This window comes from Sesamum indicum, linkage group LG3 (genome assembly GCF_026168435.1).
Source record: "Sesamum indicum cultivar Baizhima isolate 11 linkage group LG3, ASM2616843v1, whole genome shotgun sequence".
Classification (NCBI taxonomy): Eukaryota; Viridiplantae; Streptophyta; class Magnoliopsida; order Lamiales; family Pedaliaceae; genus Sesamum; species Sesamum indicum.
This window is the reverse complement of record NC_142659.1, coordinates 29,610,286-29,630,182: the sequence shown is the minus strand read 5'-3', so window position 1 is coordinate 29,630,182 and position 19,897 is coordinate 29,610,286. Positions and strand designations below refer to the sequence as shown.

Sequence of the window (19,897 nt, the reverse complement as noted above, 5' to 3'; positions counted from 1 at the left end):
CGGCTTCAAAAATATAAAAGCGTCAAAACAATTGACAAACTTCAACAAATATTTTGACGTATTTATTAAAATATATCGAAATTTCTATCATAATAACATTTTATTAAATGATAGGAATAAGTTACAGTGAAAATTTGAATATTTAAAATTTTAATCTTTTATAATAGTATATATTTTATTTTTTATAATTATCAGTATTCTAAGTGTTAAAAATTTTGTATTATTTCTTTTTTTGTGTAAACCAAAATTACCAATGTAAAAATATTGATATTATAAGACTAAAACAAATGATATTTGATGTTAAGTGTTTTCAAGCGAGCAAATATCGAGAATTTAATGAGTTTGATTTAATATTTTGAAAATAACAAGATACATATAATAATATATTTCAATGTAAGAGCAATATTTTTTTTTCCGATATATATTTTCTTATAGTAGTCATTCTATGCTAAAAGTTTTCATTCGTTAGAGCCATATTGCATTAATTATGCCGTACTAATAAGTGTGGTATATTTAATATATATGTGTAAAATTTTTAAAATGTATTTAAAGTGAAATCTTTATAAATATTATTTAATTTTTGTAGAGTAAAAAGTGGTGAATTTCTATATATAGTACATAAATATGATTTCCCTGTTAGGAGTGAATGAGAACTGCTTGTGCAATGAAACTGAGTGGATAGAGGCAGAGTTTCCTCCTAATCCAGGAGCTCATAAATCTAAAGCTGAAACCTCTGGCATTGCTTGGAGTGGAATGAAAGCAAGTTATTCCAAGTTTCCACCAAGATCCAAATTCCCCATGATGTTTACATCAACCTTTCGTGAAGTAGAACATTTTTCCACCTTCATTTTGATTGCCTTTTCCCCACATTCCATCTCACCAAACACTGAGAGAACCTCCCCACCAAAGTGTGAAGCACAATGCATTCCCTCCTTCCCCATGTGCAGAAGGCTAAAACCCAGATGCAATCAAAGAATATGGGATTTTATTCCCACACCTCTTAAGCTGTTATCTCCAGTTTCTAGTTCAGTTGCCATCCAGATTTCAGTATCAAAATCAGGTTTCTTGTAAAAGCCAATCCTTTTTCTTATTTTGCAGTTCCCTTGAATAAGCAGCATGGCAACAAAATCAGACTTTGCCCAGAAGCTGCTAACTGATCTTCGCCTGAGGAAGGAAAGGATGGCTGCCGCTCAAAGTTCGAGTCGACAGTCGGGGCAAACATCTAGAGGTAAAATTCTGGGAGAGTTCTTTTTTCCCTGCAAGACAAAGCATGTGAGGTTTCAGTTGATAACTGTACTATCTGTTCTAGCATGCAAGTTAAGTGTGTAATTTCTTTTTACTGATGTAACACTGAATTGCGTGTGTTGCCATGCTTCGCCAAAGCAACATTTTGAGGGAATCATATAGTTTTCCACTTGACACTATGGGGTAGGAGAAGATTTAGATCAACCTGAAAATTTGTTCCTTGAAAAGATATGCTAGAATTAAGCTATAAGGCACAAACACCCACAGCCTGTTGACACTCCCTTCAATGAAAGAAACGGTTATTAATGACTGTATAAGAATTAAACGCGAATGGAGTGTGCACTTAAAGTATTTGAAAAACAGACTGTTTGAGAAACACACCAGTATATATAAAACTATAGTTACTTTGTCGATTAGTACTAATTCTTTCACCTTACAGATCATGAATTCTATGGAGACAAATACAAGGGACATGTCCCCTGAAGAAAAATGACAAATATGTGATCAAAACCTTGTCTCTGCATGGCTTTTGATATTGCATTAGAGTTCCCATATTTCTTGCCATTTAAGATCTCATGCATCTCTGAACCAACAGTTGTGCATGGAAACCCTGGCCGGACATCCAGAGGTGCCCGTCAAATAAATGCAGTAGAATCTGTAAGTGTTAATTCCATTCCTCCCTGCATATTACTTTTTCCCCCCAGAAATTGTTAGTTGGCTACACGAAATGAATATGGCTTATCTTATTAGCTCACTGCACTCTTCTTTCTCGCAGGCTGGTTCTCGAACAGGGAACACAAGCAGAAGGTCTAATGGAGGCAGCAGATCGATCAACATCAAAGAATCTTCAAATCAGATTGTTCTCTATGAAAGTGGGCAAAGCTCTAGACAAGTCAGAGATCTCTCGATGGCCATAGCTTTTGCCTTTGAAAATAGTGGAAATCTCAGTAAAATTGGTGTTTCCAGCACTAATCCTCTGGTAAATTTTTTCCAAAGATTTGGTCCAAGATCATTGCACAGTCAGAAAATGGATTTGACCAGCTTCAACGATCATAGTCTTTCATCCGGTCAGTTTCCTACCATCTCTCACATTCATATCAATGAAATATCAAAAGGAGTTCAGAAGCTGAATCAGATTTTAAGAGCTTGCTCCGATGGCCTTAACTTCGATAGAAACTCAATTGAAGTTGGGAAACAGTTGTTGAAAGGTGCCATCGATTTGGAAGAGTCCCTAAGAATGCTCGTGAACTTGCAGGAAGCTTCAAAGTACGGGAATGGGGCTCAGAAGAAAAGTCGTATAAAGTTACTTGAAGAGGATGAGGATGATCAAGATGACAATCATAAAATAGCTGACCAGTGGAAACTGGATCGTCCTAGGTTTTCCTTTGATAAATCCTCAAGGAATTCACGCGCTGTCCAAGGTGCAACCAGACTGAAACAACTGGCTTTATCATATCCTGATAAAAATTCAGAACAACCTACTGGTAACTCAGAGATGGTTCTGCATAGAACGTCTACCAGCTATGTCCAAGATTTGAGTCTTTCTACACAAGTGAAGCTAAGTAGTAAAGCAAGTTCATCACAGACTACACAAGAGAAGGGAAGAATTTCAAATGTCATTGCTAAACTTATGGGCCTTGACGAACCCCCACAAAAGGAAGATTCCATACGCATGAAAAATGATGTAAAAGAGAAGGAAGGGAAACAAGTGAAAGTTTTGAGGAAAAGTAGTAAGTCATCCGAAACTTTGAACAGAGAGAACAGGAATGAATCTGTGCTCAGCACTGACAAAAAGTCTATTCAAACCAACAATATGCCACCAGTTAGGGATTCCAAACTTAAGCTTAAAGTTGAAAAGATCCAGGAAAACCCAGATGGCAGCTCTAAATTGGTAAACTCTGAGAGAAACCAACAGAGGAAAGATTTGAAAATACTAGGAGTTGGCGTGGAGGCAGTACCAGGCCCAAAACTAGCAACCACGATGATGAACAAACAACAAAACCATGCCATTGGTGATCAAGTAAATGGACTTCAAATTTCCGAAGGTAGTGAGAAGAAACAAAATCTCAAGAAGGAGAAAGAAAGCAAAATCATTGAGGGCGGAAGCAAAGTGCCAGTCTTGAATACTGAGCTGCAGCAGAAGGCAGAAAACAGCAAAACACTCAAAGCTGAAGAGAAAAAACATAATAGGATTGAGTACAAGGTAAGCTCAAATTCAACAGAAAAGAGGAATGCAGATAAAGCCCTCCTGAGAAGTCAACAAAAGCCCCAGGATCAACACCTTCAAGAAAGGGTGATTAGAAGAACTGAACATTCAGAAGACAAGCGTCAGGCAGATCAGAAAGACCAGCAGATTCAGAAACAAAATATGATGGCCAAAAACCACGAGGGGCAGCAAGTGGAATCTGGAGTTGCTTCAATATCCAATAAAAGCACAGCCATCAATTTGCAGAAAAAGTTTTCACGTGAGAAATCAGCACCTCGTAATGCGAGATCAGCGAAAACCATTGAAAAAGTTCCCATGAAAGATCCGACAAACGGAAGAAATCCAAATGTTGCTTCCATGATTGATATCTCTAACAAGACTGCATCAAATCAGGAACATTACAAGAAAGAAGACCAAAGCCATTATTCATCTCCAAGAGAACCACTACCTGATATAGAAAAGGAAAGCAGCAATCCGGAGCTCACAAAAGAGAAGCGAATTGAGGTCTCAGCCACACAGAAGAAGGCAATTCCTCGGGAAGTTCAGAGAAATGAGATTCCTCGGAAGATAGACATGCTGATGACTAGAAGAAATGCAACTGCGAATCACTTGACAAGACCAATGAAACAGCCGGCTAACATGCTGAAAGATTTGAAACAACAGATGCACATAAAAAACCGTAGCTCTAAACAAATGGAAGAAGAAAGTGACAGTCAGGTCAAGGAAGGAAAAACAGGTATAAGGATCCATAATGCATCAGAAATGACAACTGAACCAGTGAGGCAAGAAGACAAGTTACAAAATGAAGCTGACCAGATGATCATATTAAACAATTCAGTAGCAGATGAATGCCAAGTACAGAACATACAGATCGTATCTACTCTGAATGACGATGTAAGTTCACAGCACACTTTAAATGGAGTTCCATTCAAGTTTAAGACTCCAAATGTCTTATGGAAACTGTATTGGCTTTTTGCAGTGTGACTCTACAATCTTAAATCCTGGAAAATTTTCTGACGATCTCCAGACAGTGGAACAACCTTATGCTCTTAAGGATGAAAACAAACTCAAACAATGTGATCAAAGCATAGGTCAGAAGCTGTTACTTCCCTTCGAGGGCAAAGCAAAAGAAATCAAGATTTTGTTTCTCTTTCACTTTTTAAATCCCATAATTAACTTGCATTCTCCCTTTGTATCCTTTATGGAAGAACTCAGTCCATCTTTCTTCATATCATAGCAAAAGAACCATTACTTCTTATCGTCCATCTTTTCATTTATTGGAGTAAAGTATAATTTCTTATTACCAAATTGCTTTCTGAAAACTTCAAACCACCTTTTTGATATTCCAGATTGAAGTTTTGGTAGGATATCTAATAAACTTAATGCTTAGCCTTTGACATTGCAGGAGACAACGAAGAAAGTACAGAACCATACAATCTTTCCCAACACAACTACAAGCAATGTCCTGCATCGGTAATACAAGAACTACTGACAGAACCTGAAAAAGACCTCAAGGAGATAATAATAAAAAGTCAGTTGTTCCTGAGTACAGCAGAGGCACTTTTCAAGCTCAATATACCTGTCAGCTTTCTTCATGTGGGTGATCATGATTATGAAGTTGCGGAGAAGAAGCTCGTCTTGGACACTGCATATGAAGTAATGAAAAGAAAAGCAAGGAGATATGAGGTTACATATCATCCCTACACAAAAACCAACATAAGTTGCACCAAGATAAGGTCTTTAGACAATTTAGTCAAGCAACTGTGCAAAGACTTGGAAATTCTGAAGTTCTATGGTGGGCATGGGAATGATGTAGCAGCTGGCCTATATGAAATGCTCAACAAAGACATTTATAACAAGGGTCCAGATGTGAACAACATGTGGGATTTTGAATGGAGCAACATGATGTCCGTGTTCCCTGAAAAAGAAGACGTCATAAGAGAAGTCGAGAGACACATGATCAATGGATTGCTCGACGAGATAACCAATGATCTCGTACTTATTACTGTTTCAGTTTGATTATCTGAGCCGAATTGATTTACTTCAATTCCCAGATTCTGAGTTAGTCTTCAATCAAAAAATAATGTTTTGCAAATACATTCAGATGTACACCATCTTTTTTTCTGTATCATGCAGCAAGAGATAACTGTAGGATCAACCAAACCCAAAAACAAAGTGGAACTAGCAGAAATTCAAGAAGCAATTATTTCATATTATATGGCATTTCGACTTACTATCAGCAAAAATTTCATCAGCGGAAGCCGAGGCATTTCATCTAAAAGTACACTTATCCGCTACTTGTATAAAAAGACAAAGAATTCTTTCGGATTATGTGAACAAAACTACTATGTATGATTATTCTATTCCTTTTTTATCTATTTCTCTCCGATTGAGCAGGGCCTACTACACTATTAGTAAGTGGTAATTCAACGTCAGGCCGTCTTAGCTCAGCCGGTAGAGCGCATGGCTTTTAACCATGTGGTCGTGGGTTCGATTCCCACAGACGGCGAAATTCTTTTTCCTAGATTAAAATTTTCGATTAGTAAAGCAGCTGGTTTTTAATTTTTAATCATTTTAGGATTTAGAAATATTTCTTTTCTGGATAAGTTTATTACAACTTGTATTTAAAGTTTAACTTTCACTTTCAATTTTATTCATATTATTAACATAATAATTTAAAGAAAACTCGTTTTCACACCTGTTTGCTAGTGAGTAGAATCTCTTTGAAGAGCTCATTGAGAGCAAAAGAAGGCTTGCCTCAGAGTTTCCATTCGATTTCTATCAGAATGTTTCCTCCATGATCCGCACAACGCGAACGAGGGTTTCTCTCTGCTCTGATCCACCACCGGGAAAGAGCTTGAGTTGATCTAAGGTGATCTCAACTATCACTTATGGAAAAAGATGTAGCCAAAATTGTGTCATTTAAGGCCCCTTGAGGAAGCCCCTCCTTATAGTTATGCTTCAGACTCTACTCTTAACGTTACGTCCGGTGGAAGAAAGAAGAATGAAAGCATGAGAGTAGCGATCCCCTCTTCTTCGCCTGATACCGACCGATCTGCCATCAAGCAGCAAGTCAGAGTATACTTGAATCTCTTTGTTTAGCTGTTCCTTCTCCTTTTTCTTAGCTTCTAATCTTCTTCTTTATAACATTGTTTGATGATCTTTCTCCAACGAGATATATAAAGAAGGCGTGCTTTCATAAGGTTCTTAGTCCATGCCTAGCCTTTTTTTTAGGACTCATTCTACCAACAAACCAGTGTTCAAGGAGATAGTAATCCCACTAGTGCTGTAGGTTCTAGAATTGGGGTAGACCTAGTACTAGAGCTAGATCTATTTCATTATCAGTATGGGAAGGTTCTAAACAAGGTAGAACTATTATAAAAAGAATATGTTATAAACACAAAATGGTGGTTTTGACAATACTTCGCTATTCTTTCGTGATTCCAAAAATGTCCTTCAACTCATAAAATAATTAATTTATTCAATTTTTTGAGTTATATACTAATTTAATTGTCAGATTAATATATTTTATTTATATTTATATTATATTTAAAATATATATATTATTTATTATATGCACGTAGAATAATATGTCACGATAACTAGAAATAATAATAAATAAATAAATAAATAAAGAGTTCTTAATGTTTACTTAAAGGAATAATAGAAGCAGAAACACAAAATGCAGGGAAAGGAAAATGAAAAAAAAATATATATATAGAGAGAGATAATTTCCATGTTATTCTTCCCCCTTTTATTTTATAAATGCAGATATAGAGTTACACTAATAATTCAACTGTGAAACTCATTATTCATGTTTATAGACGAGTGGTATTAAAATGTAAGCTCAGTCGAGTTTGTTTGAGTATTGATTTAAATTTAAAAAAATTAGGTTGAATTTGAGTTCAAATATGATTTTTGAAAAGCTGAAAAGTTGTTTATAGTTTTTGTTTGGTTAAATTACTGTTATATATAAATATTTGTAGTATATTATAAGTTTATTAATGTGGATAGTGGCATTATTATAATAATGATGCCCATTATTCACTATGACGATAATCATGGAAATAATGAAATAATATTATATTGAATAGTTATACAATACGATATTAAATATATTTAATATTTTTGTATAGATGGGCTCACCAATAAATGAGTTAGAGTTCTGTTTTGATAATTTTGAAATGAGTTTGAATTTAATCACAACAAAAGGAAAGAAAAAAAGGTTTGAGTTTGACCTGGACTTATGCGATATTGTGCAGACAAGTGAACAATTCCGTTGTCGTCCAGCGGTTAGGATGTCTGGCTTTCACCCAGGAGACCCGGGTTCGATTCCCGGCAACGGAAACGTTTTCTTTTTTGTTTTAATAAAATCGCTCTCGCACCAGTAATTCTCAGCCGTCTCTGTTACCTCCCACCGTTGCTTTTGTTTCCCTTATCAGTCATTTTTGCTTTTTCGTTCTTGTGGGGAGTGAGTCACGGAAGTATTTTCAGTTTCGGCCAATCTCGTTTATTATCACCACCTTCATGTCAGTATTGCCCAAAAGCACTGAATCCTCCTCTCATTTTCCTCCAAATTTTTCATTGACAATCTTCTTGTTTGTTTTTGGAAAATAGGATTTATTATATCAAATCGAATGAATTCTTGTGCAAATAGCTCGTGAAAAAGTTTGAAGTAGCAGAAATTGTAAATATGAATTGATTTGGGCTAATTATACAAAAATCAGGGAGATTGTGAATTTAGGATGTCACTGGATTCTGTTATTATCGGAATCTGGAAGTAATGCATATACTAACATGATTTCCGGTTTTGGCTTTTGGCTTTTGTAGATGGTGTCTGCCTTGGCTCCTCCTCTTCCGTTTGCTCTAATTTTTGAAACTCAGCGTGGAAGGATTAACTTCATACTTTTCGCATTTCAGACTGCTTTGATGTTGTGTTATCAATTGGCTTACACATTCATTCTCGGTGCGTGAGTTGTGATTGATGTACGCGATTCACTTCATGTCATCGAACCAAAATTTTTATGTATACATATCTCAGACAATACATATCTCAGACATCTAGATGTTCTCTGTTCAGGGCAACCTGCCACTCTCAACACCCCGAATAAGCTTTGATGACTCTAATTATTCTACAGCTTCTGCTACAAGATTTTGGAACACCCAACTTTCAATAAAATAAACCTAGAATCAGCCCACAAGTACATAATCTCGTGAGAATAGCAACATGTACAATATATGTTTGACGAAATGCCTCGCGGAAGAGAACTAGAGACCTACAACCTGTCCCCAAAACGTGCTCCATACAATACTCTTAACAGCTCGCCACAACCCAACATAATAATACTCTGACCAACCACATTGGTAACTAAACTAGTCCAGAATATCATCAACTACCATCCAAACATACAACACTCAAACCCCAGTTGACCCGAACCCGCCAGAGCCCCTAACAGTTGAATCAAGATCATCGACCTCAGAGACCTCAGGCGTCACAATTTTCTGGATAATCAACTGCGCAATCCTATCCCCAGCTTTCACTTCAAAATCCACATCCGAGTGGTTGAACAGAATCACTCCAACTGGTCCCCTGTAATCGGCGTCAATCACCCCTGCGCCCACATCAATCGAGTGCTTCCACGCCAACCCGGATCGTGGAGCTGCAGTAACCCAAAATCAAGACAAAAAGAAATAATGAATCAGCTGAAAGAGACCAACCCATCATTTTGGACTAAGGGATCGATGCCAAAAAAGTCAAAAAGGTAGAAGAAAAATTACCAATACGAGCATAGGTTCCTTCTGGAACAGCAATGCTGAGATCTGTGGGTATTAGCGCTTTGCCTCTAGCGGGAACTTTAGTCTCAGCCGCACTACAAGATCAACACATGAAAACACAAAATGAGAAAAATTGAGGAACATAGAAAACCTTTCTGCAATAATGTGAAGACATATACCTGGAGAGGTCGTAGCCAGCAGAAAGCGGGGAAGCCCTTGAAGGCAGAACAGCTTTCTCAGAGAGCTTTTTGACCCGTAAAAACGGAGCGCTTTCATGGGTTTTATTTTCAGAAACGCCGTTTTGGTGGATCTTTTGGATTTTCGGCGAGGGTTCTTCAATTTCAGGGGCGTGATTCGGGTTTTCCGCAGCTTGAGCCATAATCAGGGCACGAGCACAGATTCTGCGAGATGGGTTTCGAGGGAATTGACAAAGGGTGGAGGTGATCAGAGCGAAGTGGGTATTAAATGGGGGGAAAGTTGCCCGGAATATGGGATTGCGGAGAATGGCGCCAAGCATTCCCGCCATTTCACATGGTGCGGTTGAGTTGAGTGTTATTGCTCTCTGCAAGTTTTGCACCAACCCCAATTTTATAGTGTTAATGGTGTTGGGTAGTTTTCCAAATTTATGAATGAATAAGGACGATACCACTAATATTGTATCTGTTGTATATAGCTGTGGTCTTGGTGCATGTTTTTTTCAATTAATTTTTCTTTAATACAATGTGGATGGCAAGTTGGGGAGGTTGAATTAGAGTTCTTGAGATGGATTGTCAAAGGCGAAAGCATTATTGGTATCTCCCTTCCCATTTTTTAAGGAAATAGATACCTCTCATTTAATAAGAAGTGATGTCGATTCAATTAAAAAAAGTGATGCTAATTCAATTAATTAGTTGTCATTTCTAATTTATTTTAAGAATGAATTTTCCACACAAATAAATGACAATTGATTTACATCAAGCTACCACGCATTTGAAGCCCGCTGTGTCTGGAATTATTCTCGGCCCAAAATAAGATGGGCCTTATCCCTAAATGTCCGATTGTAAACAGATTATAGTTGGCCTTTGGGCCCATAAACTAAAAGAATGTCCAGGAGAATTATGGGCCTTAAACAATGTCCAGGTTAGATCCTAATCTTTTACAGAAAGGGATGTGACTAACGTGAGCGGGTCTCCTGCGTCCGTACGCTGCACCCATTATATTTTTCTTTTGGGATTTATCTTGCATCTGCCGTTGCCCTATACTTCACCCGCCTTTGGCTATTCTGTCTGTGGACCTTCAAGCAGTCAATCAAAGGGTTTTGTCTCTCTACCTCGCTTTTCTCTCTCTAAAAATCTCTCTTCCCTCACTTCGATCATCAATGGCTGACAAGACTGAGTTCGTTCCTCGCCCTAATCTGATCCCCAAAGGTTCTTTTGCCTGCATTCATGTCCTTTTTCAGTATTCTGATTCGTTCCTTTTTTTTGCGCCTCGTTTCTTGTTAACCATCTTTATGAAGTTCGTATCTTTAGATTTTTTCGTTTCTGTGAAATCCTAAACTGAAGCTGCTAGCGGGCTCTCACTTTTGGTGTTACTGTGGGTTTAGGGGTTTCTTTTCAGATTAATTAACCTTTTTTTGTTTTTTTTTAATTTTTCATGTGTGCTTAATTCCTTCATTGTGCTAATGAAAGCTATTGTACATCATCTTCCTCTCCCCCCCTTTTTTCCTTTGGTTGCATGCATCCTGTTGAAGCTTTCTCTCTCTCGAAATTGCGGGAGTTTGAAATTTTCTGCTTTAGCTTTTTGAGTTAGACTTTTTTTTCTAAGATTTCTTTTATTTATTTATCTTTGCTATGAGCTAAATCTTTATGTGGCGGCTGCTGGATGCACTTAAATAATAAAAAGTCGCCACCTTCTTTTGAGTATTGATTTCAGTATTGCGTTGTGGGTTAATCTAACTGATAGATTATAGAAAAACAAAAACATCCCTGCATGAAATTCTTGGTCGGGAATGAATAATTTTAAAGCTGTGAATGTGTAAAACCATTTCTCTTTTCTTTTACCACCTGCTTAGGTGTGAGAAACGCTTTTTTCCCATTGCAGTTTATGTGATGAAGGAAGCCAGTGAGAGATATATTTGCCTGTATATTATTGCCTGCTTTACAGAGTAGGGTGCAGCTTTAAGGAGTAACATTGTGGCTGCTCTCTCCTTGATGTTTTGTTTCTGTAGGGGTTTTATAATAATGTTAGGCGCCCCTGGTTATTATTAGAATAACAATATGAAGTTGGAGAGATATGTCATGTCTTTTTTCACTACATAATTGTTCTTTGTGCCATTAAATTATATTAGGATTATAGGAAGATAGATTATGAAAGAATGGGCAAATGGAATGTGCTTTTTGGTCTCTTTACTCATCATTGATTGCTTGAGAACTTTTGTTGATCTCTTATATTGTCGAACACCAAATATCTCAGGACAAAGTCTATCCTGAACATTTTGAATTTAAGAAGTCCAAGAATTTTTATTGGCATTTCTGGATCTCCAGACCACCAAACTTTGACTTGTAAGATAAGTGTTTAGCTAGGATGTATGCTATTTGTTTGTATAATAGAACCAAAAGGATGTTTGTGTCACAAGTTTTTGTTTCAAGTGATCCCTGTGGAATGTTCTGGGTTCTCTTTTCAAGGATCAGATTGAATCTTCAATTTATTTTCATTTCTCTTGAAGTCACTCAGTCTTTTGTCTCTCTTATTTATGTAGATGTTCAAGGACCTGATGATTCCATTCCACTTTCACCACAGTGGCTTCTGCCAAAACCTGGGGAGAATAAAACTGGAGTGGTTACTGGGGTTTGTCATTGTCTACATTGTCTTCTTCTTGCTAATTTTTTTTGTTTGTCCCTTTGTTATGATGATGCGCGAGATTTTGTGATTTAAGGACTTTTGCAGAGACCTTCCTTCTTATGTGTCTTTATTCATGCCATTTTATTGTTCTTTGGTGCAGGAGAACCATTTTAGTTCAGTTCCAGCTCACACCAGTCGTTCAGATATTACGAAATTACCTGGAGGCGGAGAGGATTTGAATGCTAACCAGAACAAGAAAGATGTTTTCCGTCCATCCATACGCGATGTGGAATCTGGTCGTCGTGATCGCTGGCGTGATGAAGAAAGGGACACAAATTCCTCTGTCCGCAAAGACCGATGGAAGGACGAGGAAAGAGAGCACAGTAATAACCGCTGGGCAGACCGATGGACTGATTCATCTGGGAAACAATATGGGGAAGTACGTCGTGCCCCAGGAGAGCGATGGACTGATTCAACAAATAGAGACAGTCATGACCAACGTAGGGAGAGCAAATGGAACACTCGATGGGGGCCTGATAACAAAGAGGCTGATGCTGTGCGTGATAAGTGGGGGGACTCCATTAAAGAGACTGACTTACATCTCGACAAAGGGTCCTCCCAACCTCATCATTTGAAGGATGAGAGGGATGGGGATCATTATCGACCATGGAGATCAACTTCTTCTTACAGCCGAGGTAGAGCCGATCCCCATCACCAAGCTGCAACCCCAAACAAACAGGTTCCAACATTTTCACATGGCCGTGGACGTACAGAAAATCCTGCACCGTCCTTTTCTCTTGGAAAGGGTAGGTCTAGCTTTACAGGTAGCTCTGTCACCCACATGACTGTTAACTTGCAATCACGTGGGCCTATCTTAGAAAAAGGTGATATTGGTGATGGAGAGCCCCATACTCTAAAATATAGCAGGACAAAATTGATTGATATATACAGGACAACTGATATGAGGTCATGCACAAAGTTCTTAGAGGGTGTTATTCAAGTGCCTTCTCTCACAGATGAAGAATCTGTAGAACCTCTGGCATTTTGTGCACCTGCATCTGAAGAATTGGTAAGTCCAGTTCGCTTACCCACCAGTATGGAAGTTTAATCAGCCTGATGGATCATAAAATTAATTGTTTACTCCTCTTTGTAGGTTATCCTAAAGGGAATTGAAAGAGGAGAAATCCTGAGCAGTGGTGCTCCACAGATCAGTAAAGATGGATCTGCTGGCCGTACGACTACTGACTTTGGGCAGTATAGACGAAGCAAACTTGGTAATCAATTTGATAAGTACAGTTATCTTTCTGTGTTTCGTTAACTTTAGCCATTTTTGATGGATGGTAATTTTGTCACTTCAATTTTTGTTGTTTCAATTGGCTTCAGCAGGCAGCAGAGATGATTTGCCAGCAGAAGATTCTAAACATGAGATGGACTATGCCAGAGGTGGATATTCAAATCATTCAGAAAGCTTGTCCCATGAGAAGCAGATTAATTCTTGGCCTAATGCAAATGTTGAGACAGCACAGGACTATCAGGCCTTTTCTGAGCACAAATTGAATTCTGGAGGTAAATTCAAAGGCATTATTTTGATAATTAGAGATATGCAGCATAACTGAAAGCAGGCTGGCGAAGTCAGAGAAATGACCCTTAAATACATTTGACTTAAGAATCAATCAGAATATTTCTCTAGAATCTTTTGTCTCATTGATATTCTTGGCAATGTATCTGTATATTGATGACATCTCATATCTATGGAATTATTTGCTGAGGTTGCAATTTAATTGTCCATTTCTCATGACTCTTGAGTCATCTGCTTTTTGTGCACTAGTGAAATCTTAACACATTATCACTGTTCATCTTTACTCTGATTTCTACATGTAGCTTCTCCTTTTATGGCATAAATGATATGTTCTTTTTTCCAGCTGTGAAAGAAAATATTGGCAATCATAGGAAGAACAATGATGTTTCTGCCACTAGGGAATCCAGTGCGCCAGGTTATGCTGGTTTGTGGAAATCTTCATCGTCTGCAGACCACTCCAATTCTATCCCTCATGATTGGAGAGAGCTAGCTGCTGAGGTTCAGAAAGATTTTAACTGGGAAAACAGTTTGATGGATCCACTGACCACCAGGAAAGAAGGACCTACATGGCAGATGGGTGATCATCAAATTATGAGAACGCAACCATCTGCTGTGTTGGACAGGGAGATGGAACCACATAAAACTTCTCAGCCATCTCCTGAAGACCTAGTTCTGTACTATAAAGATCCGCAGGGTGAAATTCAAGGTCCTTTTTCTGGGAGTGATATCATTTCATGGTTTGAGGCTGGGTATTTTGGCATAGAATTGCAAGTTCGGTTGGCTGGTGCACCAGCTGATTGCCCATTCTCTTTTCTTGGTGATGTGATGCCCCACTTGCGTGCCAAAGCTCGACCGCCTCCGGGATTTAGTTCACCCAAACCAAATGAAATCCAAGATGCTTCTGGTATGTTGAACTATGGGAGTTTTGCAAAGCTTCATGCTGTCTCAAACGAGCCTGATGTGTTGAAAACTGGTTCAAATTATAAACATGGTTCAACAACAGAGGCAGAAAACAGGTTTCTGGAGTCATTGATGGCTAGCGGTATGAATACTGCATCCCTTCAGAAGTTTGAGTTTTCAGAAGGTTTATACATTTCTATGTAAACAAAGAAAATAGAAAACTTTCTTTTAGTTTCTAATATCAAATAGTTTTCAAAATGCTCGTTTTGGGCCTAACTTTATTTGTTAATGATAGTATTCTTCCTAATCTGAAAGCATTTTTACAGGTATTCAGGGATACAGTGGAAATAATTCTGGTGCACTTCCTCCTTTGGGCTCTAACAGTGGGGATGACCCATATTTATTAGCCAAAAAGATGATGCTGGAGAGGCAGAAATCTTTGCCAAATCCTTATTCAATTTGGCCTGGGAGAGATGCAGGCCCCTCTGGTGCGAAGACAGATTTGCTGAATGACATCTCACTGGCACACGCAAAGCTGCTATCTTCTATTGCGGACAGTGCTCGTGGACAAAACCATTCTCAGAATCTCGACTTGATGTCCGTCCTTCAAGCCTTACCTGAAAGAGCTACCTCCACTGGCAACAATGCTATGAGTGGTTGGTTGAATTTCCCCTTCCACGGAGGGTTTGACCATCAGGATAAGCTGGACATTCACTCTCAAAACTTTCCTCCACAATCAGGAATTGGGATACAACAGCAAAGGGTACACCCACTTAATCCATCTGCAACTAATCCATTGGCCCAATCTATGGATAATAAATCCAACATAATAACCCCAGAAAACCTACTCGTATCTGGTCTAACCCAAGATCCACCACTGAGTTTGCTGCAACAGCAGTACATGTTGCAGCTCCAGTCTCAGCCTCCAGTTGCACCGCAGCAGCTCTCACTTTTGGATAAACTGTTGCTGCTTAAGCAGCAGCAGAAGCAGGAAGAGCAGCAGCAGTTAATGCGACAACAACAGCAATTGCTTTCAGATGTGCTCTCTGATCATCATCCCAATCAGCGATTAGGCGACCAATCATATCTGCAATTGCAAACTGGTGGTTTTGCAGCTGGAAATCCTAGTATAGGTCATTCTTGGTTTCAGCAACCACTTGAGTCGCTTCAGAGGGATGCACAGTTACAATCCCTGAATTTACGAGATGAAAATGCAAGCGCTTCTAATATCATTTTACCTGTTTCATCAGCCAGTGTTTCTCAGGATATAAACCCAAATGTTGCTCCGGAAACTTCACCGCATCTGCCACATCAACCTTCTGGTAATGTTGAGCAGAGGATCTGGGATGGCCTTCTGCCTGATCAAATTGTTAGCAAGCAGCAAAAAGGCTCTTCTGCACCTACTGGTTTGGAGAGAATACCTGTTCCTGAAATGGCAAGCAAGGATTCTTTGGAACAGACAACATATGATGATGAAACTGTTGGAATTGCAACCTCTGGTGTCGCTTCAAATTTTCCACCTGTGGAACATGTAGCAGAATCAGTTTCCAAGCAATTGACAGCTGCTTTTGAGAACAAGCTACTGATCCATGAAAATGTAAAATTAACAGAGATTTCAGCCAGAGCATCTGAAGAACCACAAGTTGTAGGGGACCAACTTGTTGGTGAGTCTTCTCCTGCAGAGGAAATGAAAATTCCCGAAGCACAGGAAGCAAAAAAACCGTCAGAAAAGAGGTCGAAAAAGCAGAAAGCTTCAAAGGTTTTGACTGACTCCGAAAGAGTTGTATCTGAGCCACAACAGCCAAAGTCAGAATTTGAAGGAACAAACTCAGCTAATACAAAATCCGAGGCAGTAATAGTTCATGGAAATTCACTTGAAGCATCTGTGTCCAAAAAGGAGAAGAGGAAGACTAGCAAAGTTGCTGACGCTGATGCGGATGTTCTACCAGGCAACAAACCAGTGCCTGCCCTCATGTCTGCTGATCAAAGCGTGAAAACTGAGAACAAGGATCAGCCGGGACAAGTTGTTGGTTCAGAGCAAAATCATGCTGGGCAACGAGCATGGAAACCTGCTCCTGGTTTCAAGCCAAAATCATTATTAGAAATACAACAGGAAGAGCAGAAGAGAGCACTGGAAGAAACAACAGTTCTGGAGATCTCAACATCTCTGGGCTCTATGAACACCTCTGCTCCTTGGGCTGGGGTAGTTTTGAATTCCGATGATAAGGTGCTTAACCAAACTCATCATGATGCCAGCACTGAGTTAAATTTTGAAATATCAGAGAGTTCCACAATGCAGAAGAGCAAGAAGAGCCAAGTAGAAGATCTGTTTTGGGATGATGTTGCCAAGTCAGGTGAGAGAGAGATGCCAGTTTCTCATAGTGCAGCTGGGGTACCTTCTAAATCTATTATTGGTTCTCAAATGGATTCTGCTGCTGCTGATGACTTTATTGAGGCCAAGGATACTAAAAAGAGTCGTAAAAAGTCTTCTAGAGTTAAGAGTGCAGGAGCTAAGGTTACTCCTGTAGCTTCAGTTGATGTGTCTGTTGGATCAAATCCCACTGAAAAGGGAAAAAACACTCGCAAAGTACAGCTGGAGAAGGAAGTCTTGCCTGCAGTGCCATCTGGCCCATCCTTGGGAGATTTTGTTGTCTGGAAGGAGGAGTCCGCAAGTCCATCCCCTGCCCCCGCTTGGTCTACTGACTCAGGGAAGCATCATAAGGCTGCGTCATTGAGGGATATCCTTAAGGAACAGGAAAGGAAGGTGCCATCTACACCAGCAGTTCTGGTGCCAACTCCTCAGAAGCCTGCAGCTAATCAACCTACCCGTGGAAGTGGTCCTTCATGGTCATTCTCTTCATCATCTCCTGCAAAGGCTGCATCCCATGCACAGATCAATGAAGCATCTTCTCGTGTAAAACATAAAGTTGAAGATGATCTGTTCTGGGGGCCGTTGGAGCAAGGGAAGCCAGAGGCTAAACAGTATGGCTCTTTTTCTTTTTCATTATTATCTAATATATTAGATATATCATCTTTCCTCCCAAAAAGATCAGATATATGGTTGTGATTCTTGCATTGACTTTTAGATTGACATTTTGTTAAAAGTTAAACCCGAACTTTTCCTCTGTGTTTGTTGTGTTATGCTGATAAGGGGCATGCTCAATATGGTTCCGTGCCTGGTAGGTCATATTGAAGAGTTTTTCATAATGTTCATAATTGGCAGCCTTGCTAAGCATGAATTTGGCTTTGACTTTGAGCAAAAGCTCTTTGCTTCATAACATTGCAAGTGGATTCATCTACCGAGCAGTAGGGGTGGTGGGGGGGGGGGATCAGCATTGGACGTAGTACCAGCTCTTTTCCATGTTAAAAGAGAAAAATGTATGCAATGGCTGGTGTGATTGGCGGAGGCATATCTATTCGTGCATGCTAAGTTGGACTTGATGGAGATGGTTTTTGCTAATGGGACGAGGTATTTTGCTAAGTTGAAGGGATATGAATGCTTTTATTTCCTTTCTCTGTCATACATGGTCAGATACGCCTAGTTGGAGCATCTGTAATTATACATCAATGGCTGTCATGTATGGGTGGTTATTCTGCTGTATACAATATGGTTATTTATTTTGATTAGCTGGTTAAAGGGTTGAGAAGCTGGTATCTCTAGTGGTAATTCAAATAAATTTTTCTCAGTGGATGTAGAGTATTTATGCGGCTTTATCATTAGTGTCAGCAATGAGGATGGCCAATAATTGTCTGGAGTAGTATCTTTTGTTGAAATAACTAAAACTTAATATTTCTTTTGATGACAATTGCATTGGTGGCCGTCTGCTTGAGTTATTATGGATATTGAGCATAGCAATTCTTCATTTTGTTTGAATTAATGGTAAAAAAACATATATTTAACGCATTTGGCTTCTGAGGAATATCTGGCCAGTCATACATGTCTACATGTTGGAATACTGGTTTGTGTATATAAGATGCTCTCTATATTTGCCTGCAGGTCAGATTTTCCTCAACTAGGAAAACAGGGCAGCTGGGGAAGGCAAACGCCCCCTGCGAAAGGAACTCTTGGAGGGTCATTGAACAGGCAGAAGTCTGTTGGTGGCAGGCCTGCAGAGTATTCTTTTTCTTCATCTGCTTCCTCTGCGCAGCCTGCCCTGAAAGAGAAGAAGAATGCCTTAACTAAGCATTCAGGTCGAAAATTTTGAGTGACTTAAAATTTCTTGTATTTTATCTCAAGAAGAAAATGAGAAAATGAAATGACTTGTCACTCCATAATGTTACAGAGGCTATGGACTTCAAGGAATGGTGTGAGAGTGAGTGCCTCAGACTTGTAGGGTCAAAAGGTACTATCTAACAGCCTTGTTATCTTGTTACCTTCATTGTCCGTTTTAAAGTAGATCTTGCCTGTTTCTCCACTGCCTGCTTATTTAAACACATGGCAGTCACCTTTGTTATAAGTTGCACTTCACAAGTTGTGCACTTGGGCTGCCCCAGACTGTGCCCGCCTGGTCCATGTTTAACACTAACCTTGTCTACTTCTGGGGCAGGCCCTTGGGTCTTGGGATTTATATAAAGGCTGTACAATTTTTATTCTTCATCTAATGCAACATGACAGGTCATAAAGAAAATGTTGCATTGTATTATTAGAACAGTTTCATCTTTCTTCATTGATCGTGCACTGATCTTATGGTTTTCCTTTTCTGGCAGACACAAGTTTCTTGGAATTTTGTTTAAAGCAATCAAGAACAGAGGCTGAATTGCTTCTGATAGAGAATCTCGGTTCCTTTGATCCTGATCATGAGTTCATTGACAAGTTTCTAAATTACAAAGATTTCTTGCCGGCAGATGTTCTTGAAATTGCCTTCAAAAATCGGAATGATCAAAAGGCCACCGCCTCAGGAGTGGGAGACATGACTTCCGGCTTTGTTGATGTTTCAGGCTCTGATATGGGTACTGGTGCAGCAACTGATGGCACCCCAAAAGGAGGAGGAAAGAAGAAGGGGAAAAAAGGAAAAAAAGTCAGTCCAGCTGTTTTAGGATTTAGTGTAGTTAGCAACCGGATTATGATGGGGGAGATTCAGACGGTTGAAGATTAAGCCGTCACAAGGAAATTGTAAATACATTTATGTTGCAACGGACTGTAAATGTTTTTCTTTGAGGGAGGATTTTTAGGCCGTAATTATAGAGCAACTGCAGCAGCTAATATGCCTGCTCAAGCAATTTTGTCAAGTTATCAACTGTAGGTTTATTTTACTGATTGTAAGTGATCAGGCTTTAATGAAAGGATTAGCTAGTTCTTTATATACATATATATATATATATATATATATATATATTTCCCCCCTTAGCCCCTTGTGCACTGAATTGCCACG

General features: G+C 39.1%; 3 protein-coding genes, 2 long non-coding RNA genes and 2 other non-coding genes across 10 annotated transcripts; 5 read left to right on the top strand and 2 right to left on the bottom strand.

Moving 5' to 3' along the window:
* Positions 1-858: 858 nt before the first annotated feature.
* On the bottom strand, positions 859-5,810 carry LOC148788868 (uncharacterized). 2 transcript variants are annotated; one of them, XR_016064966.1, is made up of 5 exons: positions 5,686-5,810; positions 5,031-5,096; positions 3,900-4,093; positions 3,726-3,830; positions 859-1,256 (listed from the first exon to the last, which is right to left on the bottom strand). It is a non-coding gene; the product is annotated as an uncharacterized LOC148788868 (long non-coding RNA). The 2 variants fall into 2 exon arrangements; XR_016064965.1 differs by lacking the exon at positions 3,726-3,830.
* Positions 1,088-5,662, top strand: LOC105159238 (uncharacterized). 2 transcript variants are annotated; one of them, XM_011076232.3, is made up of 5 exons: positions 1,088-1,228; positions 1,841-1,902; positions 2,021-4,345; positions 4,431-4,542; positions 4,857-5,662. In XM_011076232.3, exons 1-5 carry the CDS (start codon positions 1,117-1,119, stop codon positions 5,468-5,470), a joined length of 3,225 nt encoding a protein of 1,074 aa, XP_011074534.1. In that variant the 5' UTR covers positions 1,088-1,116; the 3' UTR covers positions 5,471-5,662. The 2 variants fall into 2 exon arrangements, with proteins under 2 accessions (XP_011074534.1, XP_088735317.1); XM_088879191.1 differs by having other exon boundaries at positions 1,685-1,902.
* Positions 5,811-5,887: 77 nt separating the features above from the next.
* On the top strand, positions 5,888-5,960 carry TRNAK-UUU (transfer RNA lysine (anticodon UUU)). Its single transcript has one exon. It is a non-coding gene; the product is annotated as a tRNA-Lys (tRNA).
* Positions 5,961-7,726: 1,766 nt separating this feature from the next.
* On the top strand, positions 7,727-7,798 carry TRNAE-UUC (transfer RNA glutamic acid (anticodon UUC)). The gene has a single exon. It is a non-coding gene; the product is annotated as a tRNA-Glu (tRNA).
* Positions 7,799-7,858: 60 nt separating this feature from the next.
* LOC148788867 (uncharacterized) lies at positions 7,859-8,522 on the top strand. Its single transcript, XR_016064478.1, has 2 exons — positions 7,859-7,980; positions 8,282-8,522. It is a non-coding gene; the product is annotated as an uncharacterized LOC148788867 (long non-coding RNA).
* An 81-nt stretch (positions 8,523-8,603) lies between these two features.
* On the bottom strand, positions 8,604-9,948 carry LOC105159237 (deoxyuridine 5'-triphosphate nucleotidohydrolase). Its single transcript, XM_011076230.3, has 3 exons — positions 9,406-9,948; positions 9,230-9,321; positions 8,604-9,111 (listed from the first exon to the last, which is right to left on the bottom strand). Exons 1-3 carry the CDS (start codon positions 9,750-9,752, stop codon positions 8,867-8,869), a joined length of 684 nt encoding a protein of 227 aa, XP_011074532.1. The 5' UTR covers positions 9,753-9,948; the 3' UTR covers positions 8,604-8,866.
* Positions 9,949-10,428: 480 nt separating this feature from the next.
* LOC105159236 (protein ESSENTIAL FOR POTEXVIRUS ACCUMULATION 1) lies at positions 10,429-19,826 on the top strand. 2 transcript variants are annotated; one of them, XM_011076229.3, is made up of 10 exons: positions 10,429-10,632; positions 11,964-12,052; positions 12,207-13,115; positions 13,200-13,320; positions 13,433-13,612; positions 13,969-14,667; positions 14,852-17,507; positions 18,523-18,716; positions 18,809-18,868; positions 19,233-19,826. In XM_011076229.3, exons 1-10 carry the CDS (start codon positions 10,584-10,586, stop codon positions 19,619-19,621), a joined length of 5,346 nt encoding a protein of 1,781 aa, XP_011074531.1. In that variant the 5' UTR covers positions 10,429-10,583; the 3' UTR covers positions 19,622-19,826. The 2 variants fall into 2 exon arrangements, with proteins under 2 accessions (XP_011074531.1, XP_011074530.1); XM_011076228.3 differs by having other exon boundaries at positions 13,430-13,612.
* Positions 19,827-19,897: the final 71 nt, after the last annotated feature.

Coding starts and splice junctions, on each gene's coding strand:
- LOC105159238 (XM_011076232.3), top strand. CDS start 1,117: ATGGCAACAAAATCAGACTTTGCCCAGAAGCTGCTAACTGATCTTCGC. Junction 1,229..1,840: donor GTCGGGGCAAACATCTAGAG/GTAAAATTCTGG, acceptor CTGAACCAACAG/TTGTGCATGGAAACCCTGGC. Junction 4,543..4,856: donor ACAATGTGATCAAAGCATAG/GTCAGAAGCTGT, acceptor TTGACATTGCAG/GAGACAACGAAGAAAGTACA.
- LOC105159237 (XM_011076230.3), bottom strand. CDS start 9,752: ATGGCGGGAATGCTTGGCGCCATTCTCCGCAATCCCATATTCCGGGCA. Junction 9,322..9,405: donor GCTGGCTACGACCTCTCCAG/GTATATGTCTTC, acceptor TTGATCTTGTAG/TGCGGCTGAGACTAAAGTTC. Junction 9,112..9,229: donor AGGAACCTATGCTCGTATTG/GTAATTTTTCTT, acceptor GGGTTACTGCAG/CTCCACGATCCGGGTTGGCG.
- LOC105159236 (XM_011076228.3), top strand. CDS start 10,584: ATGGCTGACAAGACTGAGTTCGTTCCTCGCCCTAATCTGATCCCCAAA. Junction 12,053..12,206: donor AAACTGGAGTGGTTACTGGG/GTTTGTCATTGT, acceptor TCTTTGGTGCAG/GAGAACCATTTTAGTTCAGT. Junction 13,613..13,968: donor GCACAAATTGAATTCTGGAG/GTAAATTCAAAG, acceptor TCTTTTTTCCAG/CTGTGAAAGAAAATATTGGC.